At 46.8% G+C, this 27,387-nt stretch overlaps 1 protein-coding gene across 2 annotated transcripts in view; it reads left to right on the top strand.

Moving 5' to 3' along the window:
• PIGK (phosphatidylinositol glycan anchor biosynthesis class K) overlaps positions 1–27,387 on the top strand; it is a 123,869-nt gene that overhangs the window by 65,083 nt on the left and 31,399 nt on the right. The window contains exon 11 of one of the 2 annotated variants that reach the window (XM_069738304.1): positions 23,883–24,954. The exons of the other annotated variant lie outside the window; for it this stretch is intronic. Coding sequence (XP_069594405.1) covers positions 23,883–23,999 — 117 coding nt within the window. The 3' untranslated portion in view covers positions 24,000–24,954. Of the gene's footprint in view, positions 1–23,882; positions 24,955–27,387 lie in introns of those variants that run through there. 2 annotated transcript variants of the gene reach the window in all.

The raw sequence follows: 27,387 nt of genomic DNA, 5'->3' as shown, positions 1-27,387 counted from the left end.
TCCTGGCTCCAGAGCTGGACTCTTTCTTCTTCCTCGGCAGCAGGTTCCATCAGCTCCTACGCTTGTTGGCATTGCTCTCCTGTCCTGGCTCCAGAGCTGGACCCTGCTTTCTTCTTCCTCGGCAGCAGGTTCCATCTGCTCCTACACTCATTGAGCATTGCTCTCCTGTCCTGGCTCCAGAGCTGGACTCTTTCTTCTTCCTCGGCAGCAGGTTCCATCAGCTCCTACGCTTGTTGGCATTGCTCTCCTGTCCTGGCTCCAGAGCTGGACTCTTTCTTCTTCCTCGGCAGCAGGTTCCATCAGCTCCTACGCTTGTTGGCATTGCTCTCCTGTCCTGGCTCCAGAGCTGGACTCTGCTTTCTTCTTCCTCGGCAGCAGGTTCCATCTGCTCCTACACTCATTGAGCATTGCTCACCTGTCCTGGCTTCATTGCCGGGCTGTGCTTCCTTCATAATCCTAAATGGGTAAAATTGCTTATAAGAAGAAAAAAAAAAACAGAAAGCAAAATGCTTATATATTTACCTCTTATTAGAAATTATATTTGTTCTAAAGAACAGAGGGATTTTGAATCCTTTAGTTTAGTGCTCGTTGCCTCAGTTCCTGGCCACCTCTGCAGTCTATCAGCAGTGGCCGGTCTCCCATGCTAAAGGGCGGCACTTAGAAGCTGTTTGCCATACAGCCTAGAAGTGCTCCTCTGAATCTGGCGGGATCTTGGTGGCTCCAGTGATCCCTGCCCTGCTCCCATGTTACAGAGGAAAAGCATGAGGCTTGTGGCATGGGTGTGCGCACAGTTCAGACCTACAGCACAACCATACCACGGGTCCTGTCAATCATTCAGGAGCGTGCTGCCCCCCAGCAAGGAGGAAGCTGGGAGGACGAGGAGCGATGCGCTCCTGAACAGCCCTTGTAGAATATGCTAGCGCACCCCCTCTTTAGAAGAGACATTAATACTAAGCTTATGGTAACGCTGATTTCGTGATCACGTGTGCGCTGGGAAAGCAGTCTTATGTACTATTAAAAATAACCGTATTTTCTCATACGTATCACTGCCCCACCGTGCGTCTTGTGACTGAACTATCGGGAGTGCGTTTGTGTGAATGCTGCACACTCATCTGGTAATCCTTACTGATCGGTGACACTCCGCTAAACTTACAGCGTTCGTCCGCAGATACAGCGTCCCCGTGTGTAATGTGGTAAGAGAAACGCTGCGGCCGACGAGCACGATCAGCCGATGCTGCAGACGTCGGTCCGTTGCTCCTCAATGCGCTGACACAATGTTTCACCCCTTTTGCATCTAGAACCGTCTCGTCCCAACTGAGCCGTAAGCGCTGACGTTTCCAGAAAAAAAAACGTCTCTGGGACGACGAACCAGGGAAGGTGCATGAAAGAAAAATAGTTTCTGTACAAATGCTATCCTTTTATGTAACATAATATATTCTGTCTAAAAACTTCATTTGCTTTAAATTAACTTATATTTCCAGTGAGGACGCCTGAAAGAAGCACAAAGGGAGGCTTAGTGATTCCGTCTTCCATCAAATAAAGCACATAATTAAAAAAAAAAAGGAAGAGCTGCTTGAAAGCATCGCGCTCCCTCCCACGGGGACTTCAGATTAGAGAAATTAGAAAGACTTTGCACCGAAATTGGGAGATAGAATTAATTTTTGCTTAAGCAGGAAAGTGTCAAAAGCCTATTATGTTAATTTTTCAATTTTGCCTCCACGAGTCGCACGTTCTAAAATGGTCGTGTCCCGGAGAACACTGTAATTAATGTCTATTTCTGCCGCAGAACGCGATAAAACAAGTGTCAAGAGCCGCGCACTCACACCGCTGGGTGTCCGCATTATGGAGATGTCATCCGCACTTTCAAGGGGCAAACATGTACACTTGTTATTTCTAAAGAGACTGGGTCATAAGAAGTTCGGCACTGCTGGTTAGTGGGGATCCGGTGCCCCCGACAGGGGAATATTCCACAGACGCCTTGGGATTCCTGTCCTTACAGGATGTGTCTGTGAGATGCCCACCTTTAAAAAAATAGATAAAAATAAATAAGTTTAACAATAATAGTTGATATTATAGATTCTTTTTTTTTTTAGAATTTTTTTTTATACTTTTATTGTCTTGATATTTAAAAAAAAAAAGTCAGTTTCCGTCCCTGAGCCCTCACTACAGGCTGTTCTGTCCATATCACTGTTTAGCTTGTGCAGTATATACTGGAAGCAAAGACCGAAGTTTAATTTTCATCTCATGGAGCCAGACATCACCTAAAAAAAATAAGAACTGGATGCAGACAACAAAGGATCACAGCATTACAAAAAGAATCTCCTCCTCTTCTCTGCCCATATACCTGTGCACAGATCATGCCCACAACACGCTCCAATAGAGGATAATAGGCAGTGATCACAGCACACCCGCTCCACCTCCCTGCACAATCACATTTGCACAGATCAGGGCATGCCCACAATACAGTGCAACTGAAGATCATAGCCAATCACAGCTCATCTCCCCTCCTTGTGCAATGAAATCTGCACAGATCACAGAGCATGCTCACAACACACTCCAGTGGGGGATAATGATGATGGTCACCTTCCTCCCTCCCTGCTCAGATACCCAAGTGCATGTTACAGAGCATGCGCACACGGTCTTCCATTGAAGGTAGTAGGTGCTGGTCACAGCTCACCTTCCTCCCTCCCTCCCTGCTCGGAGACCCAAGTGCATGTTACAGAGCATGCACACACAGTCTTCCATTGAAGGTAATGGGTGCTGGTCACAGCTCACCTTCCTCCCTCCCTCCCTCCCTGCTCGGAGACCCAAGTGCATGTTACAGAGCATGCACACACAGTCTTCCATTGAAGGTAGTAGGTGCTGGTCACAGCTCACCTTCCTCCCTCCCTCCCTCCCTGCTCAGAGACCCAAGTGCATGTTACAGAGCATGCACACACAGTCTTCCATTGAAGGTAATGGGTGCTGGTCAGAGCTCACCTTCCTCCCTCCCTGCTCAGAGACCCAATTGCATGTTAAAGAACATGCACACAATAGTCTTCCATTGAAGGTAGTGGGTGCTGATCACAGCTCACCTTCCTCCCTCCCTGCTCAGAGACCTAAGTGCATGTTACAGAACATGCACACAATAGCCTTCCATTGAAGGTAGTAGGTTCTCGTCACAGCTCACCTTCCCCCTCCCTGCTCAGAGACCTAAATGCATGTTACAGAGCATGCACACAGTCTTCCATTGAAGGTAATGGGTGCTGGTCACAGCTCACCTCCCTCCCTGCACAGAGGCCGGAAACCTTTTCTACCCAGCGGTTTGTTCCTGTACAGTTGGACGTCATTTCTAATGCGCTCCGAGCAGCAGGTGATCCTGGATCTTCCTTTTTCTGGCTCTTTGATGTGCGGCGGCGTTATTTGTGTAATTAATGTTCCTTAATTAATGAGCTTTTGTTTCTGACATCTGTTTTCTGATCTGAACATGATGGATGATGTTTTGTGAGCGCTCTTGGGGCGCAGCGGAATATTTGAGGGTTTTTTTAGGAGCAGATTCTGACCTGCGTTTTCTGCCAAGAAATTCAGAATCTGCACAGAAAATTCCACAGGTAAATCTGCAACGTGTGCACACAGCCTTACTCCTCTTCACAAGGTGACGTTAATATGGCGTCCAGGATTAAGTCTTGCTCTCTAGCAGCGTTTCCGGCGGCCGCGCACAGGTCCATCTACGCCGCCAGCTTAGAGGCAGCGCATCAGCCGAACACGCGCGCTCCCGTAATCAGCGGAGAGCAGGCGTCTCCGGTCTCCTGAGCAGCAAATGTGGCCGTAAACGCCGAGTGCTTAACCTGCCGAGAGCGGAGAAAGCGTTCGCATGCAAATGTCCTCCATTAGAGGGAAGGTTATTTATCCCAGCAGAGACCTTCATAAAGTGCTTATGTCTTCAAACCGCCGACATGTTCATTTTTTTTTTTTTTTTTTTTTTTTTTTTTAAGGCTAAGTTCATTCAGTGCAAAAGTACAGAAAAGTTTTCGCTGCTTTTTATCTGCAGCCTAGAGAATGAGATTATAGGAAATCTCAGGCAAAAAAATCCGCAGCTGAGACACAGGAGCGAGCTGGAGATTGGCAGCGCGTCGCTTTATGCTGCGGACATGGGTCCGAACTTCGCCCTCTGCAAAAGAGAGAACTGTGCAGCTCCGGCGCTGCTCCTCCGCAGCACGTATCGCCAACAATGCAGACGCCACAACGGGGCTCTATGGTTTGTACAGAAGGCCCCAGCGTGTAACCATAAAGACGTTAAAGATGCCAGCGTTGTCATTGAAATCAATAGGCTGCCTTAAAGGGGTTGTCCAAACCCGCTGCCATCTGCATCAGTAGGTGAGCTACGCGTCACGTGGCGTCTGCACAGATCTGCTCGGGCACATTCACAATCCGCAGTATTTATTAATCGATTGTAACACCGGTGGTAAAATGTTTCCGCCATATTGGGCGCCACCTTCCCGCTGAATCCGCCCTAGAATTTGCTTTAATCTTCTTTGCAGATTTCTCCCGTTCTACAGTGAAATTGTTAAAACCAGCGGTGAGAATCGGCTCCAGTTCTGGCAAATAATGGTGGATGAGATTGGTCAAATCTGGTCACTACTTATATCCGTCAGATCGTGATTCCCCATGAGTCTGTGTCTATTGGACCTGCAGCAGAAATGTTCCACAGAAAATCTGATGCAATTCGATGGAGAAATTGTGCGCGAGGTTGATGTGAATTTTATTTATCTGCTGTAGATTTAAAGGGATTGTCCAGGACTTTAACAGGTGAAGGTGACTTTTTATTCTTTATTTTATTGTAAACCTGCGCTCGCCTATGAATTATATAGAGAATATTTGCTACAAACTCTTATATATTAGTAGTGGACTCTTGAAATTCACAACTTTCACTAAAGGAAACCCAGGCAGTGAACCCTCCCTAAGTGCTGCTGTCGTCTTCTCCTCGGTACGGGGTGACGGGTGTTGCGCGGTCGCCGGCCCTTTAATGCGCACGACATCGTTATCTGAGCCTAGTTTTTAATTACTGCTGCTCCACAGGCCGGAGATTGCAGATCCTGCCTCCGATCAGCGTGTAGATGGAGGCTTTTTAATTGACTTTTGATTTGCACAGATCTTATCTGCTCCTAACGTGTTGTGCTGCAAGAAAATGTCGGGTCCTGGTGTCCCGGGGTCAGGAATCAGGAAGGATAGAGTTAGTTATGTTTTATCTGCCCAAATATTTATCCACCCGCTCAGGAGATGTGGAGTCAGGTCCTTGGTGCCTCCCGCGGCCTCCACATTATGCAGGTAGCAGCGTTTACCGGCTTCTCGGGTGCACTTGACATTTCACTGCTGATTATCTGGAGTTTCCACCGTGTTAAATGTTACTTATAAAGCTTCTTATAGGAACATTCATCTGTTCTGATGGCCCGGAGAACGTTCCCGAGGATCCACCCGTCACCGGATGACAGCGCGTCCACACAGCCGGCATCTGAATACAAGCGGAGAGACGAAGACACTTGTTACATATATTATCAGCTGCATTTGATAGAGGTCAGATGTCGATGTCTTAAGAGGAATCTGTCAGCAGGTTTTACTATGTAATCTGAGGACAGCAGGAGATAGAGGCTGAAGCTCAGAATTCAGGGATGTGTCACTTGTCAAAGTGCTGCTGTAGTTTACTAACTGCAAAGTATTAATCACTTAGGCTAAGTTCACATTTGCCTTGCGGAGGGCTGCGTACGTCCTCTGTTAAGCCCTGCCTATGCTCCGCCTACTTCTGCATACTTCTGCATGTGTCCTGCGTACCTATCTTTAACATTGGGTACACAGGACATGCGGATGTATGTGGATGCATTGTTTTGCTTGCCGCCAACTGCATAGGAACACAACAAGTGCTTTCTCCCTGCACTGTGATTTCGCCGCGTGCTTTCTCCCTGCACTGTGACGTTGCCGCGTGCGTTCTCCCTGCACTGTGATTTCGCCGCGTGCGTTCTCCCTGCACTGTGATTTCGCCGCGTGCTTTCTCCCTGCACTGTGACGTTGCCGCTTGCTTTCTCCCTGCACTGTGATTTCGCCGCGTGCGTTCTCCCTGCACTGTGATTTCGCCGCGTGCTTTCTCCCTGCACTGTGACGTTGCCGCGTGCTTTCTCCCTGCACTGTGACGTTGCCGCGTGCTTTCTCCCTGCACTGTGACGTTGCCGCGTGCGTTCTCCCTGCACTGTGATTTCGCCGCGTGCGTTCTCCCTGCACTGTGATTTCGCCGCGTGCTTTCTCCCTGCACTGTGACGTTGCCGCGTGCGTTCTCCCTGCACTGTGATTTCGCCGCGTGCGTTCTCCCTGCACTGTGATTTCGCCGCGTGCTTTCTCCCTGCACTGTGACGTTGCCGCTTGCTTTCTCCCTGCACTGTGATTTCGCCGCGTGCGTTCTCCCTGCACTGTGATTTCGCCGCGTGCGTTCTCCCTGCACTGCGATTTCGCCGCGTGCTTTCTCCCTGCACTGTGACGTTGCCGCTTGCTTTCTCCCTGCACTGTGATTTCGCCGCGTGCTTTCTCCCTGCACTGTGATTTCGCCGCGTGCTTTCTCCCTGCACTGTGACGTTGCCGCTTGCTTTCTCCCTGCACTGTGATTTCGCCGCGTGCTTTCTCCCTGCACTGTGACGTTGCAGCGTGCTTTCTCCCTGCACTGTGACGTTGCCGCTTGCTTTCGCCCAGCTCTGTTTTCGCCGCGTGCGTTCTCCCTGCACTGTGACAACGTTGCATACTGTGTTCAAGAGACACAATCTTTTTACTTTTCAAGTTCTGTTCACCTTGCTGCTACAATTAGTGGGGGGATGTGGCCCCCAATCACAATTTTTTCTTTTTTTAGGCCCCTCTGCGATGCCTAGTACAGATGTTGAGGAATCCTTTTTCACAAAATCTTAAAGTAAACTTGGAATAATGAACATTAAACTTTGATACATTGAGTCCTGTGATTCCTGTTTGCTCCCCGGGTCCCAGCACATAAATATTTCACAATAATAATAATAATAATAATTCTGCAGGAGCAGCACTTTTTGGCATAATCAGTAAGATCCCGCCAGCGTGGGATATATCTCCGTACAAGATTAAGGTGGTGGCGGCTGATACATCGCTACATGCACATAATACATTGCGGAGCCGTGCATCAGAAGACAGCACTATATAAGGGGACTTGGATCAATGCTCCATACATTGGAGTGAGCAGTGCAGCAGCACATCCTTGTTCTCCAGCAGCGCGTCCGTGTTCTCCAGCAGCGCGTCCGTGTTCTCCAGCATGACATCCGTATTCTCCAGCAGCGCGTCCTTGTTCTCCAGCAGCGCGTCCTTGTTCTCCAGCAGCGCGTCCTTGTTCTCCAGCAGCGCGTCCGTGTTCTCCAGCAGCGCGTCCGTGTTCTCCAGCAGCGCGTCCGTGTTCTCCAGCAGCGCGTCCTTGTTCTCCAGCAGCGCGTCCTTGTTCTCCAGCAGCGCGTCCTTGTTCTCCAGCAGCGCGTCCTTGTTCTCCAGCAGCGCGTCCTTGTTCTCCAGCAGCGCGTCCTTGTTCTCCAGCAGCGCGTCCGTATTCTCCAGCAGCGTGTCCTTGTTCTCCAGCAGCGCGTCCTTGTTCTCCAGCAGCGCGTCCGTGTTCTCCAGCAGCGCGTCCTTATTCTCCAGCAGCGCATCCTTGTTCTCCAGCAGCGCGTCCGTATTCTCCAGCAGCGCGTCCTTGTTCTCCAGCAGCGCGTCCGTGTTCTCCAGCAGCGCGTCCGTGTTCTCCAGCATGACATCCGTATTCTCCAGCAGCGCGTCCTTGTTCTCCAGCAGCGCGTCCTTGTTCTCCAGCAGCGCGTCCTTGTTCTCCAGCAGCGCGTCCTTGTTCTCCAGCAGCGCGTCCGTGTTCTCCAGCAGCGCGTCCGTGTTCTCCAGCAGCGCGTCCGTGTTCTCCAGCAGCGCGTCCTTGTTTTCCAGCAGCGCGTCCTTGTTCTCCAGCATGACATCCGTATTCTCCAGCAGCGCGTCCTTGTTCTCCAGCATGACATCCGTATTCTCCAGCAGCGCGTCCTTGTTCTCCAGCATGACATCCGTATTCTCCAGCAGCGCGTCCTTGTTCTCCAGCAGCGCGTCCTTGTTCTCCAGCAGCGCGTCCTTGTTCTCCAGCAGCGCGTCCGTGTTCTCCAGCAGCGCGTCCGTGTTCTCCAGCAGCGCGTCCGTGTTCTCCAGCAGCGCGTCCGTGTTCTCCAGCAGCGCGTCCTTGTTTTCCAGCAGCGCGTCCTTGTTCTCCAGCATGACATCCGTATTCTCCAGCAGCGCGTCCTTGTTCTCCAGCATGACATCCGTATTCTCCAGCAGCGCGTCCTTGTTCTCCAGCACCGCTGTACATGGGGCTGTGTGTTCCTGCTATGGGATGATTAATCTCTCAGCCTCCTGCTGTTAACCCCTTGGGCATCCTCTTGACGCTTTGTACACTGCATATTTGTCACGTTTTACGCTGAAGTGTATTGTAGGCCTTTAGGCGATGGCTCTACATGAGCCTAATTATGTACACCGGGACCTGGGAGAGTTTATTCCAGGCTTTGATGCCTAAAAATATTCTTCTTCCTGTGTATTTCCCACACAGTGACCAAATATAGTAATATTCCTTTAATCTGGCATCAGTAGGGTCTAATAGGCACCAGATTATTAAATATTCTGCACTATAAAATGAAACTTTTAAGGTTACATAAACTTAAAGGGAGTGTCGCTCTTAAGGGGCCGACTTGTCTAATTTAGCAAACAGCGGTTATCACCATGTCTGCCTCCTACAGAGGCCGCTGCCGGCTAATGTAGGATCACATCCAACCACTCATGTAAAACATATACATGCTAGGTGTGCCACAGCGTCCCTGCAAGCCGGGACCCCCTCTGTGACCCTCATATGTGGACACCTATGAGACCACCACTTACAAGGGAACCTGCCCATTCCTTTACTTTTCAGAAAAAGCTGTCGTGTATCCACATGAAGGATTACACTATCTGCCCCTTATGTGACATGTATTCTGCAGACATCATAATTTTCAGTTGTCTTCAAGTTAGTGGATGGTCACAGCCATGATGATGCCTCCTATACACAGCACACACAGGCATGAGGGATTCCTGCTGTCCTGTCTCTATGTAGCTCATTCATAAGCCACATGGAGGACTTTATACAACAGTATTAAGCAGTGTTGCTGTGAATACAGCACTCAAGTGACATAAAACACTTACTTACTAGAAAGCACCAGCATGGAGGAAATTGTATAGCACTGCTGAGAAATGTAGTGATCAATCTAGGACTGGGGTGAAATATACCATTACTTTAAAGCGGCACTGTCTGTGCGTTTTCTCTTACTTTTCTCCATCCCCTCCCCTCTCCGGAGATTTAGTAAGGAGCTGTAAATGCTGAGTTTAGGAGATGATAGTGATAGAAGTGGCTCATAGATGGAGAAAAATAGTTTGTTATTCTGAGTTTCTTCTCACTTGTACTATGATGCTGACTATTTATACTGTCTTTGCACAAAGTTCTGTGTGTTACTTTAGTACAGGCGGGAATGTTTGGGATGTGTACGTGCGTAGTTTTTCTGAATTAGTGAATGCACTAGTTTTCTGTGATGTGGCTGCTATGCTGGGTGCTGTGATCAGACATATTGTTCTTGATGCCCCATCCTTCCCCCACTTTAGTGCATGTCATCATTCACATTCATAGAGATGCTGCGGCTGCAGACGCCTTTTTTTTAGTATGCACTAAAGCGGCAACAAAGCTGCTGAACGACGGGGGTGAGGAACAGATGCCACTGATATCGCTGATACCATACATTAGTTTTCATATTTACAGAAAAATGTGGCACTATTCCTATTCCAAAAGTGCTACGACTATTGGTCTTATCAGTAGAGAACGGCACTACCCTCTTAGCCATTGTCCGGCAAGTGCTGACTTTTTTTCTTGACTTCCAGGAGGAATAACAGAGGAACCGATGCCCCAGAATTGCCGTTTTATGAGAAAAGTAAATATTGATAAAATCCGGAGATCTGACGGAGACCTGTTTAATGAGTAAATTTGATTTTGGCCCCCTCCCCTTCACGCAGTAAACTCGCTCTAATTAAAATGAAGGTCGATTTCTGTCCTGTCGAATAAACCTGCTGCCGGAATATAATATATAGTAATTACGGTGCGGCGCTCGCGTCGTGTTCTAAGACTTCAATTTATGCTAAAAATGTTTCTCCTTTTGATATGTGCAAAGAAATTAGATCTGGTTTGTGCTGCGCCGCTGTTCTCCGCTCACCGGGGGAACTTTCCCTTATTTGTTTTTTAATGTTAGTAATTCAGTAATATCGATCTAACTACAATTCCCCCGTTCTGGAGAGAGAGCGAAGCTCTTCTGTTGATTCAGTTGTGGTTTTTTTTTTCTTCTGAAGACAAAAAATTGATTTTATAATTTAAAAATGTATTTGCAATCTGCGCTCTTCGCTCGGGCCTGGAGATGTGATCAGTTCATTAAAGAGCACGCGGCTCCTCAAACAAATGTCAGATAGACTGTAAAAAGGAATTCAGGAAAACTCAAGTCGTCTTCTCTTAAAGGAGAACTTTGATCCTTTTAAAAATTGTAGGTATCGGCCCTAGATGCTTCTAAACAAACCAAAAAAAAAACAATATTCACAATGTCCCCCATAATGAGGTCCTGGTTATGGGGGACTTTAACTACCCGGATATTAACTGGGAAACAGAAACCTGTGAAACCCATAAAGGCAACAGGTTTCTGCTAATAACCAAGAAAAATTATCTTTCACAATTGGTGCAGAATCCAACCAGAGGAGCAGCACTTTTAGACCTAATACTATCTAATAGACCTGACAGAATAACAAATCTGCAGGTGGTTGGGCATCTAGGAAATAGCGACCACAATATTGTACAGTTTCACCTGTCTTTCACTAGGGGGACTTGTCAGGGAGTCACAAAAACACTGAACTTTAGGAAGGCAAAGTTTGACCAGCTTAGAGATGCCCTTAATCTGGTAGACTGGGACAATATCCTCAGAAATGAGAATACAGATAATAAATGGGAAATGTTTAAGAACATCCTAAATAGGCAGTGTAAGCGGTTTATACCTTGTGGGAATAAAAGGACTAGAAATAGGAAAAACCCAATGTGGCTAAACAAAGAAGTCAGACAGGCAATTAACAGTAAAAAGAAAGCATTTGCACTACTAAAGCAGGATGGCACCATTGAAGCTCTAAAAAACTATAGGGAGAAAAATACTTTATCTAAAAAACTAATTAAAGCTGCCAAAAAGGAAACAGAGAAGCACATTGCTAAGGAGAGTAAAACTAATCCCAAACTGTTCTTCAACTATATCAATAGTAAAAGAATAAAAACTGAAAATGTAGGCCCCTTAAAAAATAGTGAGGAAAGAATGGTTGTAGATGACGAGGAAAAAGCTAACATATTAAACACCTTCTTCTCCACGGTATTCACGGTGGAAAATGAAATGCTAGGTGAAATCCCAAGAAACAATGAAAACCCTATATTAAGGGTCACCAATCTAACCCAAGAATAGGTGCGAAACCGGCTAAATAAGATTAAAATAGATAAATCTCCGGGTCCGGATGGCATACACCCACGAGTACTAAGAGAACTAAGTAATGTAATAGATAAACCATTATTTCTTATTTTTAGGGACTCTATAGCGACAGGGTCTGTTCCGCAGGACTGGCGCATAGCAAATGTGGTGCCAATATTCAAAAAGGGCTCTAAAAGTGAACCTGGAAATTATAGGCCAGTAAGTCTAACCTCTATTGTTGGTAAAATATTTGAAGGGTTTCTGAGGGATGTTATTCTGGATTATCTCAATGAGAATAACTGTTTAACTCCATATCAGCATGGGTTTATGAGAAATCGCTCCTGTCAAACCAATCTAATCAGTTTTTATGAAGAGGTAAGCTATAGACTGGACCACGGTGAGTCATTGGACGTGGTATATCTCGATTTTTCCAAAGCGTTTGATACCGTGCCGCACAAGAGGTTGGTACACAAAATGAGAATGCTTGGTCTGGGGGAAAATGTGTGTAAATGGGTTAGTAACTGGCTTAGTGATAGAAAGCAGAGGGTGGTTATAAATGGTATAGTCTCTAACTGGGTCGCTGTGACCAGTGGGGTACCGCAGGGGTCAGTATTGGGACCTGTTCTCTTCAACATATTCATTAATGATCTGGTAGAAGGTTTACACAGTAAAATATCGATATTTGCAGATGATACAAAACTATGTAAAGCAGTTAATACAAGAAAAGATAGTATTCTGCTACAGATGGATCTGGATAAGTTGTAAACTTGGGCTGAAAGGTGGCAGATGAGGTTTAACAATGATAAATGTAAGGTTATACACATGGGAAGAGGGAATCAATATCACCATTACACACTGAACGGGAAACCACTGGGTAAATCTGACAGGGAGAAGGACTTGGGGATCCTAGTTAATGATAAACTTACCTGGAGCAGCCAGTGCCAGGCAGCAGCTGCCAAGGCAAACAGGATCATGGGGTGCATTAAAAGAGGTCTGGATACACATGATGAGAGCATTATACTGCCTCTGTACAAATCCCTAGTTAGACCGCACATGGAGTACTGTGTCCAGTTTTGGGCACCGGTGCTCAGGAAGGATATAATGGAACTAGAGAGAGTACAAAGGAGGGCAACAAAATTAATAAAGGGGATGGGAGAACTACAATACCCAGATAGATTAGCGAAATTAGGATTATTTAGTCTAGAAAAAAGACGACTGAGGGGCGATCTAATAACCATGTATAAGTATATAAGGGGACAATACAAATATCTCGCTGAGGATCTGTTTATACCAAGGAAGGTGACGGGCACAAGGGGGCATTCTTTGCGTCTGGAGGAGAGAAGGTTTTTCCACCAACATAGAAGAGGATTCTTTACTGTTAGGGCAGTGAGAATCTGGAATTGCTTGCCTGAGGAGGTGGTGATGGCGAACTCAGTCGAGGGGTTCAAGAGAGGCCTGGATGTCTTCCTGGAGCAGAACAATATTGTATCATACAATTATTAGGTTCTGTAGAAGGACGTAGATCTGGGGATTTATTATGATGGAATATAGGCTGAACTGGATGGACAAATGTCTTTTTTCGGCCTTACTAACTATGTTACTATGTTACTATGTTACTTACCGGAATAGCAAAGCTTCTCCGTTCTTCTGCCTGCATCCGTCTTTGGGCTCCTCGTATCTCTTCTATCATGGCTGCAGGCAATCAGCGGCTGCAGCTTCTTCATCCACATGGGCAGAACGTCTATTCTGTTGATTGGTTGCAGTGGTCATCTGATGTCCCCTGCCTGTCAGAAGAGCAAGCTAGGCATGCATGTCCTGCCCTCATGTTTAAAGTTTACCTATAGTTTCAGGTGAATTTTCAGAATAAACTGTCCTGTCTGTGTGCAGGATGAATAAACACCCTTCCTGGCTGTTGTTACACGACTTGTACTTTTCACCAGTTTTTTTCTCTGCAGGCTCTAATTTTCAGTTGTTTCTGAATTAGCGGGTAGAGATTAGCTCCTAACATAGCTTCTATACACAGTACATACAGACATAAGGGATTCTTGTGTCCCTATGTACTAGATGTTAAAAAATAAAGGATTGGAAGACCTCATTCAGCAGTAGTAAGCAGTGTAGCTGTGAATCCAGCCACAGTACTGAGCACTTCAGCTGTGAATCCAGCTCTACATATAAACATTTACCAGCAAGTACCTGCACCATCTGCATGTCTGTGCTTCTCTTTTTCACTCTGCCTCTGTGGCTTCCTTCATAGACGACAATAGGCAGCTGTACTCTGGCAATGCTCCTTGTTTTGATCATGATGAATGTTTGCAGGGTTTCAGAATGAATGTGGTCAGGTGGCAGTGGGAAAAAAGGTTTGTATGTGGAGAATGAAAAACCTGTTTTCTATGGTAATATATATTTCAGAGTTTCTTATATTCACTTATATGTTAAAGTTTGTTAAAATTACAGCAAATAATTAATATAAAAATAACACTAAAAAATGCAGACGTCATACCGTCCACAACACTGGAGTTGTGTAATTTTGAAGCCGATCCTGACACTATTGAAATGCGCTGCCACTTCTGTACCAATGAAGGACACATTGATGCTTCTCCGGGGGCCTGGACGGTCTGCGCCAGAAGTGCCCAAGTGCTGCATTACCTTTGTGAGCTGTGAGGGTCATCCCTCCATGAGTCTGAAATGGCTGATATAAGAGAACAACAGCAGCTGCATTCTAACCACAGACGTATGCGGCATCTGTCCCATATGCAGCGTTATGTCTTCATTCCCTTAGACTGTAATATAGATGTATCCTCTCCTTTCCCCATTGCTGATACACAAGGGTTTGCTCCATGCTCTGTCTTCAGGAGTCGCCGCTCCCCTTCCTTCAGGAGGCGCCGCTCCCCTGGTCTTCGGGAGTCGCCGCTCCTCTTGTCTTCAGGAGTCGCCGCTCCCCTGGTCTTCGGGAGTCGCCGCTCCCCTTGTCTTCGGGAGGCGCCGCTCCCCTTGTCTTCGGGAGTCGCCGCTCCCCTTGTCTTCGGGAGTCGCCGCTCCCTTTGTCTTCGGGAGTCGCCGCTCCCCTTGTCTTCGGGAGTCGCCGCTCCCCTTGTCTTCGGGAGTCGCCGCTCCCCTGGTCTTCGGGAGTCGCCGCTCCCCTGGTCTTCGGGAGTCGCCGCTCCCCTTGTCTTCGGGAGTCGCCGCTCCCCTTGTCTTCGGGAGTCGCCGCTCCCCTTGTCTTCGGGAGTCGCCGCTCCCCTTGTCTTCGGGAGTCGCCGCTCCCCTGGTCTTCGGGAGTCGCCGCTCCCCTGGTCTTCGGGAGTCGCCGCTCCCCTGGTCTTCGGGAGTCGCCGCTCCCCTGGTCTTCGGGAGTCGCCGCTCCCCTTGTCTTCGGGAGTCGCCGCTCCCCTTGTCTTCGGGAGTCGCCGCTCCCCTTGTCTTCGGGAGTCGCCGCTCCCCTTGTCTTCGGGAGTCGCCGCTCCCCTTGTCTTCGGGAGTCGCCGCTCCCCTTGTCTTCGGGAGTCGCCGCTCCCCTTGTCTTCGGGAGTCGCCGCTCCCCTTGTCTTCGGGAGTCGCCGCTCCCCTTGTCTTCGGGAGTCGCCGCTCCCCTTGTCTTCGGGAGTCGCCGCTCCCCTTGTCTTCGGGAGTCGCCGCTCCCCTTGTCTTCGGGAGTCGCCGCTCCCCTTGTCTTCGGGAGTCGCCGCTCCCCTTGTCTTCGGGAGTCGCCGCTCCCCTTGTCTTCGGGAGTCGCCGCTCCCCTTGTCTTCGGGAGTCGCCGCTCCCCTTGTCTTCGGGAGTCGCCGCTCCCCTTGTCTTCGGGAGTCGCCGCTCCCCTGGTCTTCGGGAGTCGCCGCTCCCCTGGTCTTCAGGAGGCGCCGCTCCCCTCCCTCCCACCTTCCTGCAGGGGATGCTGCGATTGTAATGATTGACAGTTCAGACCAGTCCCATGGTTGACCCCCAAACTTTGCTCTCCAATGCTGCTAGCACAGGTATCTTTGCCTCCGCACTCAACCTGACAGTATCCAGCTAACTGTCCAACTTCAGAGCAGCGCTGACAAGCTGCGTAAAAAAGGGCTTGTAAGCGCTATCCTTGTTTAGGAGACCGGCCACCAACCGCTGATGGACTGCAGTGGTGGCCGGTGACTAAGGGTATGTGCACACGTTGCGGGTTCCAGTGCGGATTTTTCTGCGGATTTTGTGCGGATTTCACCTGCGTTTTTACACCTGTGGTTTCCTATTATGGAGCAGGTGTAAACCGCCGCGGAATCCGCACAAAGAATTGACATGCTGCAGAAAATAAACCGCAGCGTTTCCACACGATATTTTCTGCAGCACGTGCACTGAGGATTTTGTTTTCCATAGGTTTACATGGTACTGTACACTGCATGGAAAACAGCTGGAGATCCGCAGCGTCAAATCCGCAACGTGTGGACATAGCCTTAGACTACGGGCAGTAAACTGTACCAGTAAAGATCCCTCTGGTCTGGAGAGCAGAGAGGAGTGTTAATAATAATCTGAAAAATTGCTTGTTTTCACAAACACTTTGCAATTTTACCCATTTAAGAAGATGAGACAACCCCTTTAAGGTGCCGTGTAGGGTTTCTGAGCTATCCTACAACTTCACCTTGCTATGTTATCAGAATGCCCCTTTTCATAGTTTGCTGGCATTTGTAGTGCGTTGATGTGTTGCAGCACAGTTGTCGCTCTGCATTTATATAAAGACCTGATCTAGTGTAAATGATCGCGCTCCATGGAGACGTAATCCTGAATCCCACACAGGAGTGGAAGAAAAGCTGGGCCGTGTGCCCATTCTCCGTAATCTACTCCGTCCACATAAAAAATGAATATTTATAGGGAGGAAAAGGCATTTTTTTAAGTCATTAGCCGAAGTCTTAGCTTGGCTTAGGGTAATGAGCGCAGAGGCTTCCACTGCCGCCGTGATGGATGGCGCTCCCAAGCTTCACTGACTACTGCAACCCCGGCATCAGACGCCAAAAAGGCCGATTATTGGAGCGGCACATTAAATACATTGCACTGTGGAGCGTCTGGGGTCGGACGAGGCCCCGAATACCCAGAATCACAACTTACCTGCATCATGCAGCGCTCAGGTCATATGGTAGCACTGTAATGTATCATACAATACCGCCATACAGTGCTGAAATAAGGAATCTAGTGTATGTACACAGCACCAGCAGAATAGTGAGTGCAGCTCTGGAGTATAATACAGGATGTAACTCAGGATCAGTAATGTAATGTATGTACACAGTGACTGCACCAGCAGAATAGTGAGTGCAGCTCTGGGGTATAATACAGGATGTAACTCAGGATCAGTAATGTAATGTATGTACACAGTGACTGCACCAGCAGAATAGTGAGTGCAGCTCTGGGGTATAATACAGGATGTAACTCAGGATCAGTAATGTAATGTATGTACACAGTGACTGCACCAGCAGAATAGTGAGTGCAGCTCTGGGGTATAATACAGGATGTAACTCGGGATCAGTAATGTAATGTATGTACACAGTGTCTGCACCAGCAGAATAGTGAGTGCAGCTCTGGAGTATAATACAAGATGTAACTCGGGATCAGTAATGTAATGTATGTACACAGTGACTGCACCAGCAGAATAGTGAGTGCAGCTCTGGAGTATAATGCAGGATGTAACTCAGGATCAGTAATGTATGTACACAGTGACTGCACCAGCAGAATAGTGAGTGCAGCTCTGGAGTATAATGCAGGATGTAACTCAGGATCAGTAATGTATGTACACAGTGACTGCACCAGCAGAATAGTGAGTGCAGCTCTGGAGTATAATGCAGGATGTAACTCAGGATCAGTAATGTAATGTATGTACATAGTGACTGCACCAGCAGAATAGTGAGTGCAGCTCTGGAGTATAATGCAGGATGTAACTCAGGATCAGTAATGTAATGTATGTACACAGTGTCATGATTAAGGGAGCCTAGTCTCCAGAAACGCGTTGAGATTCTTACCCATATGGTTGTGCTGAAGTCTGTATCCTCCATGTTTAAAGTTTAATAAAGAAATCGCCTTTTTACGGACTCGGTGAAGCTGGACATTTCTCTTTTTTTGGATCTTGCACGCCTGGACACAGCGGGTTCGTGCTCCCGAGGTTTGGTTGCTGAATCATGGGTGAGCTGGTTTATGTTCCTTCTTACACAGTGACTGCACCAGCAGAATAGTGAGTGCAGCTCTGGAGTATAATACAGGTGGAAACTCAGGATCAGTAATGTAATGTATGTACACAGTGACTGCACCAGCAGAACAGTGAATGCAGCTCTGGGGTATAATACAGGATGTAACTCAGGATCGGTAATGTAATGTATGTACACAGTGAATACACCAGTAGAACAGTGAGTGCAGCTCTGGAGTATAATACAGGATGTATTCCTGTATTATGTACTAATGTAGTGCCCATGTGTTACTGTTTCCAGAATGTAATTTATGCCTTATACCTTCGTCTCTTCTTAGTGAGCGGCTTTGGTCCTCTTTCTGTGGAGTCTGTTGTTGCTGTTCCTCGGCGGGTATGTTCGGTGACTGTATCTTTGTACAGTAGCGGCTCGGTCGCAGGCTGCAGCTTGTCTCGCAGGTTTTCATTTTGAAGCTTTCCCATTCATTTGAACCAGTGACCGATTCACTGCAGACATCAAAGAGGAGTGAGACACGGATCACAGCGTCAGCGCCGGAGGACTCTGCAGTGCCGGAGAGCGTAGTCAGGGTAACGTGGTGGGCAGCCGATGGTCTACTGTACGTTATGCCTGGTGCTGTGCGGGGTCGCCGGGCAGAGATGGAGCCAAATTCTGGAGATTATTTGATAACACAAAGCACAAGGATAAGTCTATAGACCTGATGGCAGTGAATGTATGATGTCACTCCAACATATGATGTCACAGAGCACGGCAGTGTTAGTGCACCGTACTGTCTGCACCAGCGTCATCCGCCATCTGTCTACCTTCTCACCGTGGCATATCACGTATAGTCACGCCATCCTTACCACGATGCGTTAGGTCAGTAGTGTGACACTGGCAGGAGCAGGGTCATATTTGTGTGCCGTTTCTGTTCCCCCCCATGATTGGCCAGGCTTCCCTTACCGAGGGTTGTGTCCTGTACATCATTTTCTCATTCTCACTGGTGGGTTATTATTCCGCCCCCTTGCCGTGAGGTCTCCTTGCACTGATGTCCTTCCCAGCCTGTGCGGGTGGATACACATGGCGGACAGTCTGTGAGGGCGGAGCTGCTGTTGAGAAAGGGGAGGGAGCTGCAGCCTCCACCAATTGTAAGAAAGGGGTGTACCCAACTACCACCGACTCCCCGGAGGTACGGGAACCAAACTCTGAGCACAGATTACAGCTCTGCCCTAATGAGGTGTTATCAGTCATTGTACAGGAGGAGGAGGTGAGCTGTGACATCACCTGTTTTGTATGGTGGATCCTGTGTTATCTACTGTATATGGAGGTGTTATCAGTCATTGTACAGGAGGAGGAGGTGAGCTGTGACATCACCTATTGTGAATGGTGGATCCTGTGTTATCTACTGTATATACAGGTGTTATCAGTCATTGTACAGAGGAGGAGGTGAGCTGTGACATCACCTATTGTGTATGGTGGATCCTGTGTTATCTACTGTATATAGAGGTGTTATCAGTCATTGTACAGGAGGAGGAGGTGAGCTGTGATATCACCTATTGTGTATGGTGGATCCTGTGTTATTTACTGTATATAGAGGTGTTATCAGTCATTGTACAGGAGGAGGAGGTAAGCTGTGACATCACCTATTTTGTATGGTGGATCCTGTGTTATCTACTGTATATAGAGGTGTTATCAGTCATTGTACAGGAGGAGGAGGTGAGCTATTATCACCTATTGGGTATGGTGGATCCTGTGTTATCTACTGTATATAGAGGTGTTATCAGTCATTGTACAGAGGAGGAGGTGAGCTGTGACATCACCTATTGTGTATGGTGGATCCTGTGTTATCTACTGTATATACAGGTGTTATCAGTCATTGTACAGGAGGAGGAGGTGAGCTGTGACATCACCTATTGTGAAGGGTGGATCCTGTGTTATCTACTGTATATAGAGGTGTTATCAGTCATTGTACAGGAGGAGGAGGTGAGCTGTGATATCACCTATTGGGTATGGTGGATCCTGTGTTATCTACTGTATATAGAGGTGTTATCAGTCATTGTACAGAGGAGGAGGTGAGCTGTGACATCACCTATTGTGTATGGTGGATCCTGTGTTATCTACTGTATATACAGGTGTTATCAGTCATTGTACAGGAGCAGGAGGTGAGCTGTGACATCACCTATTGTGAAGGGTGGATCCTGTGTTATCAGCTGTATATAGAGATATTTTATCTGTTGTGATCGTACCTTTGCTGATAAGGAACCTGCTGAAAACTCTTCATGGAAAGACAGGAAATTGGACACTGGGGCTTTATTAGACTAATGTGAAAATTGCAAGTTCACTAAATGTTGATTTTTAATTTAGATTATAACATGAAAAAATAGCCTAAATAGTTTTTACAATACACGTAACCCAACATTGTGACGTAACCATCCGGCCGCCTTCTGGTGACACTTTCCCTGTACAGGCCTCTCTGTCGTCAGCTCTTAGTGCGAATCTGTCTCCGAGGAACGATTGATGAGAGCGAACGCTGCCGTCTGCAGACAGTAGGGTCATTACTGGAGTTTAGACGAGGGGTTTCTGCAGAGCTGATGAGTCTGAGCCTAGACTTTTATTCACGTGAGACCCCGGCATAAAGGCCCATCCGTGTGCGTCCGATTGAGGCGAGTCTGGAGTTGTGATGATATGGCGCCTGTCTGGATGAAGCCTCCTTTACCGTAAGAATCGCTCCTTACATGGCTCTTGATTAATAGAGGAGTAGATGTGACTCGTTTCACCTGATGGACGCCTTCTGCTGATGGTTGGGATGCGGTGTCCATCTTTGTCATTCTGCACCCAGGTTCTAGAGGGTTTGGCAATAGTACAACCCAATGTAGATGATGTGCTGGTCAGCACCATAAGATATCAGTTTGCTTTCCGTCCAATGGTAAAAGTCCCACAGCTATCTCTATTTTCGCTCATACGAACTCTTGGCTCATCCACACTTTCATGTGTTGTGTAGTGATGAGAAGAAAAGATTTGAAGGACCCCGTTCTGGCATTCATGTCGATACTCCGTGGCAGCCAGACCCCCGGGTCCTGCAAACTTTGTCGTTGGCATCTACAAGGTCCCGCTGCGTCATATAAAGTCTTTATTCTGCTGCTTTCTATTAAGTGTTTTATTTCACCCCAGTGCTGGATTCACAGTTACACTGCTCATGATGTTGGAGTAACCATGTAAATGCCAGAGGCACTCAGGGTGCCAGCATTCAGGTAACAGACCCTGATTCGGATACCATGAAGTACCAACATGGACGTCAGACCACGGTGCTCCAAATCTTTATGCTTATTTCTTCCCAATAGGGGAAAAAGTTGTTGTCAAACACCCCTGGCAGTGACCCAGTGCCTAGAAGATCAAATATTAAGCAGTTCCAGACTTGTTTTATCGGGGCCCACAAAAAGAATCCTTTTTCACATTATTTTTTTTATTTTATTTTTTTTGCAGAGGCCATTTTTACCCATCCTTTCAGCCATTAGCGGTTTTTACTCCCTGTTAAATCTTTATCAGTCAGATCTTCCATAATTTTTAATTTTTTCCCCTCCTTTTTTTTTTTTTTTAATTATGAACTTGTGCCTTTTCCAACGAGACGCTTTCTTGTTAGCTGTTGATGCAGCAGACTGGCATTGAGCGCATAAATAGAAGATAATTTTCTCCAGTGAAGACTTCTCCATAATGAACTATTCAAGGTACAAAATGTCAGAAAGGTCACACAATGAGACTGTTCATGACCAAGATATATATTTTTTGAAGAGGGGGGGTGTTCTTAATAATCTGTGGTAGACCATGAATGACTATAAGGTCGTCCATGACACAATCCCCGCTGCCGCTGAGTAGATGTAACCCAGACTGATGAGTTAAGCGTCTTCCCTTCTGTTTTCTCGTCTCGTCATTAATCTGTCAAACGCTTCTTTCATCACATTTCATGTCCTAAGAAAAAGTCGAATTTGTTTTCCCTGGGATGGATTGATGTATTTAATGATCTCCATCCATCTTCAACTGATGACTCAAATATGAGGAGATTTAGTGAATAAACGGCAACTTTTTTTTTTCTTTGTTTTTTTTGCGGAATTAATAATTACAGGGAGATTTCTGGGCTAAGTGCAGACTTCACCTTGTTTGCTTCTGCACAGTGAAATTTCATTAGCTCAACGCTTCAGTCTGCAGAACCCATTAAACTGAAGAGGTGGAACGCTGAATTTTCATAATAACCCTAATGGAACCAGAGAACTTAATCTCAATGTAAAAGTAACGGGAGGAACAATCGAGTGTTGAGCGCACGGAGCTGGTCCGCCCTAGAAAACACAATAGTAATTGATGGTAAAGGGTTACGCCAGCCAATCTGTAAAACATATCAGCATTTTATTATAACCTTTCAGAAGACGCTGTCATGTATACATGAGTCATTACACCATTTATGGCCATTATATGACTTGTATCCTTCCTTTTTTCACTTTTCTCAAATTTTCAATTTTGACTAGCTGCTATGAAGTCTCCAGTACAGGCACACGTAGAGACAGGAGAGCAGGAATCACTGATATCTATGTAGAACATGTTCATAAGCCACAGCATGGATCACAGTATGCAGCAGTACTGAGCAGTGTACTTGTGAATACTTCTCTGGGGTTATATGCAGCACGGATGTGTGCTGGCACCATCCACAGATACTCCCTTTAATGCATGGGATAAGTAGGGAACCTGACCTTGCAGGAACACTTCTCTGGGATTAGATAAAACAATTAGTAGAAAACTGCAACCAATATACAGAAGGGTACCTGTGAATCCAGTGCTGGGGTGAACTAAAACATTAATTAAAAAGCATTAGTAGCATGGAGGGCATTATACAGTAGTACTTAGCAGTGTACTTGTGAATACTTCTGTGAGGCTAGATAAAAAAAATAGTAGAAAGCTGCTGCAGCATTGAGGATGTTACACAGCAGTGTACCTGTGAATCCAGTTATGAAGTCAGCTGAAACATTCAGTAAAAAGCATTGGTAGCATGTAGGACCTTACACAGCAGTACTGAGCAGTGCACATGTGAATAAATCTCCGAGTCTTCATAAAAAGCTGCAACAGCATGAAGAGCATTATATAACAGACAAGTGTTGTTTATATAGTTCTGAGGTGTGAGAAAAGACTTCGTAAAAATCAGCAATATGGTGGATGTTTTATAGCAGTACTAAGCATTGTAGCTGTGAGACCAGCACTGGCGTGAAACACACAGAGCATCGATTTCTATTCTCTTTCTCTCTCAGCTCATTCCTCCTGCTCCTCCCCTCCACTAGGGTGTAATCTGATCCCTCACTAATCGTGCTTTTGTATTTTAGCAATGAGTTCAGGAGAGGGAGGGAGTAGTGGCTCGTAAGTGGAGAAAGATACAGATTTCCCTAATAGGTTATAAAGTTTCTTATATTTGCTTTTATTATTGAATTTTGCAAAGTTTGTTGAAACGACAACGACCAATCATTTCACAGGAAGTTTTAATGAACTTCTCCCCAAGATGTACTTATCAGAGATCCAGGATGCTGTTTGCCTTCATACTTCCTAGATGATTATTTTCTTTTTAGCAGAATGGTAACTCATGATTGTGTGCGTTTTTTTTTGTTTTGTTTTTTTGCAATCTTGGTCTATTTTTTGTTATTCCCTCTGCAAAGTCACCATTTTGCAATGTGTGGCAGCTCTGTGAAGTCCGCAACAAACAGCATCCTAGATCTCAGCATCTCGGAACCTTGAGGTTCTGACTTCAGGGATGATGGATGGTTTTGACACAACCCACACATGCATCTTTCTTCTCTCTGCTTAGACAGCTCCTCCATATTGTGCAGCAGTGTACAGACATTGTCATTGCACGCGTCAGTCCCTGTTTTCAGCAGGGTCACTAATCTCTAATTATCGATATATGGAACAAACGAGGGGCAATTTCCTAAGTCACAAATCTTTATGTTTTCAATATGAGAGGAAACTGCAAATACAAATCCATGGGGCGCAACCTCCACGCCTTTGGCCATTGTCCCATACAAGCCCAGTGCGCCGGTGCAGAAGGTGAGAACCACCACGCTGGACTGCGACCTTCAGGAAAGATCTGACCACACAGATGGCATTCTGCCTAATAATGTATTAAAATGGCGTTTCTTTTGTTTTCCAGAAACCAAAACCAAAGGAATGGCACCCGCCTGGAGGGTTTATCCTTGGCCTCTGGGCGCTGATTCTTCTCGTCTTCTTCAGAACCTACGGCATTAAACACATGAAGCACGTGTTCTAGAGGAGCACAACGACCACGGGGGCCCAGGCGGACTCGGCACTGAGATCCTGGCCATGGTCTACTCTGCTGCTTTCTAATATAAGATTACCTTGAGGACAAAACCCAAGAGAAAAGAGAAAAAGATAAGTCGTAAGACCACCTAAGCTCTGGGCTGAGAAGTCTCGAACACCCGGAAACTAATGGGTGGCACCCTACTTGGAAGTGATGACCACTCGATCAGACTATAGAACGGTCGCTTTTAGTGATACTTTCCCTGGCAGCAAACCATAATTTATTGTGTACAGTCATAATATAAAGGATAAATGTAAGAAATCCGCCCCCATCTTAATTTATAAATAAGTCAATTAAAAGGTTTTATAGGTGCTGGAGACCGTCGAGCTGAAAGTCGCTCTCGTGCCAAAGCCGTATTTTATGCCTTTCTGTACATTTCCACGCTGTTGGCACAGTGTATCCAGAGCTTTCTCAGCAGAAACAAAAATAGAAATATTGATTTATCATGCTAAGTACAGCATTTCGGATCAATCCAGAACCCGAGGTAATTATGTATCTAGGAACTGGTGCGCAATTAGAATTTAAAGCAAGACTTAGCCGCCCGTGGAAAACCTCAGTTGATTTATTCGCTGCTCATCAAACTCCAATGTCCAGCGCGTTTTGCCTCCTCAAGCATTTTTACTGCTCCTGTTTGCTTTTAGTGCTCTCCTCTGGAAATATGAGGGTTTTCTGGTGCAAACAGTGCAGTCTGTAAGAAGACCAGGTGAAAGATGCTGAATCTGCAAGGACACAACCCAAGGGCAGCAAAGTGCCGCTGTACGAATTCATGATCCGGGGCAGCAGCTCCCGCGGGCAGCTCGGGGCAGGCGCTTCCATATTGCTTACCGTAATGTCTCGTCATTGGCTCTGGTGTTCCACCTCGTGTTTCTTCTGGTGGTGGTAAAATAAACTGGGATTACGTTTATTCTGTGTTTTTTGCAATTTTATAAATGTACGTGTGTGTCTAGGGTTTATTCTTACAAGGAGTGTACCAAACAATGACACCACCCAGGTGACAGGGCCTGAATTGTGTCATCTTGGTAGAGATGAGCGAACCTGAACTTGACAGTTTGGGGCTCGTACCGGAGAGTTCGTGTCCGGTTCTGTAAGCCAAACACTGACTTCTCCCGGAAGACTGTGGCAATGGTCAGAGTCCCAGGAGGAGAGAGTTTTCCAGCTCAAAAGTTCGGGTTCCCATAGTTTTCAGTGGGATTCTGGTTCAAGTTTGTGTACAGTTCTGGTATCTGAACAGCGCTTTGGAATAAGGTTTGGGTCAGGTACCAGAACCTGAAGTTCTATGGGTCCGCTCACCCCTAGGCCTTGGTGGATATTATTTAAAACTAAAATCAGTTCACTTTTTCTGAAGACAACTTAGACCTCATTCAGACAGCCATGTTTTTATGGTCCACTCCCGTCTTACCCGCTATCTCTCAGATAACTCTCTTCTCGACCCTCTTTAATCTGGTTTCCGCTCTTTACACTCTACTGAAACTGCCCTCACTAAAGTCTCTAATGATCTAACAGCTAAATCTAATGGTCACTACTCCATGCTAATTCTCTTGGATCTCTCTGCCGCATTCATAGTAACATAGTAAGGCTGAAAAAAGACATTTGTCCATCCAGTTCAGCCTATATTCCATCATAATTAAACCCCAGATCTACGTCCTTCTACAGAACCTAATAATTGTATGATACAATATTGTTCTGCTCCAGGAAGACATCCAGGCCTCTCTTGAACCCCTCGACTGAGTTCGCCATCACCACCTCCTCAGGCAAGCAATTCCAGATTCTCACTGCCCTAACAGTAAAGAATCCTCTTCTATGTTGGTGGAAAAACCTTCTCTCCTCCAGACGCAAAGAATGCCCCCTTGTGCCCGTCACCTTCCTTGGTATAAACAGATCCTCAGCGAGATATTTGTATTGTCCCCTTATATACTTATACATGGTTATTAGATCGCCCCTCAGTCGTCTTTTTTCTAGACTAAATAATCCTAATTTCGCTAATCTATCTGGGTATTGTACTACTCCCATCCCCTTTATTAATTTTGTTGCCCTCCTCTGTACTCTCTCTAGTTCCATTATATCCTTCCTGAGCACCGGTGCCCAAAACTGGACACAGTACTCCATGTGCGGTCTAACTAGGGATTTGTACAGAGGCAGTATAATGCTCTCATCATGTGTATCCAGACCTCTTTTAATGCACCCCATGATCCTGTTTGCCTTGGCAGCTGCTGCCTGGCACTGGCTGCTCCAGGTAAGTTTATCATTAACTAGGATCCCCAAGTCCTTCTCCCTGTCAGATTTACCCAGTGGTTTCCCGTTCAGTGTGTAATGGTGATATTGATTCCCTCTTCCCATGTGTATAACCTTACATTTATCATTGTTAAACCTCATCTGCCACCTTTCAGCCCAAGTTTCCAACTTATCCAGATCCATCTGTAGCAGAATACTATCTTCTCTTGTATTAACTGCTTTACATAGTTTTGTATCATCTGCAAATATCGATATTTTACTGTGTAAACCTTCTACCAGATCATTAATGAATATGTTGAAGAGAACAGGTCCCAATACTGACCCCTGCGGTACCCCACTGGTCACAGCGACCCAGTTAGAGACTATACCATTTATAACCACCCTCGACACTGTGGATCATCAGCTCCTCCTAACTATGCTCCGCTCCATCGGCCTCAAGGACACCGTTCTCTCCTGGTTCTGCTCCTACCTCTCTAACCGAGAGCCACCACCACCGGACACAGCGCAGCAGCACTGGGCGCAGCAGCTGAACCGGATGCAGCAGCACCGCACGCAGTGCAGCAGCGGAAGCAGCGCAGCAACATCATAGGATGCAGTACCTGACAGCGGAGCAGCTTCGGAAGCAGCAGCACCGAACGCAGTGCTGCATCAGCACCAGACGCAGTGCAGTAGCACTGGACGCAATGCACCAGCACCACCGGAAGCAGCACCGCAGCAGCACTGGAGGTGGCACAGCAGCACAGGGCAAAGCGTAGCACCACCGGATGCAGCAGCATCTGAACTGGACGAAGCAGCAGCAACACCAGACACAGCAGCACTGGACGCAATGCAGCTGAACCGAACGCAGCAGAACCACTGGACACAGCAGCAGCATCGGAGGCAGCGCAGCAGTGTCGGGCACAAAACAGCGCTGCAGCAGCGTCAGATGAAGCGGAGCAGCGCAGCAGCATCGGACGCAGCACCAAATGCAGTGCAGCAGCACCACCGGACACTGCAGCAGCACTGAAGGCAGCGCAGCACCAGACGCAGTGCAGCAGAACCAGATGCAGCAGCACTGGATATAGCAGCATCATCGTAAAAATGCACACCACGCAGAGTATACGAA

The sequence above is a fragment of the Ranitomeya imitator genome, chromosome 8 (assembly GCF_032444005.1).
Source record: "Ranitomeya imitator isolate aRanImi1 chromosome 8, aRanImi1.pri, whole genome shotgun sequence".
Classification (NCBI taxonomy): Eukaryota; Metazoa; Chordata; class Amphibia; order Anura; family Dendrobatidae; genus Ranitomeya; species Ranitomeya imitator.
Note: the sequence above shows the minus strand (reverse complement) of the source record. Positions and strands in the feature narration are given on the sequence as shown.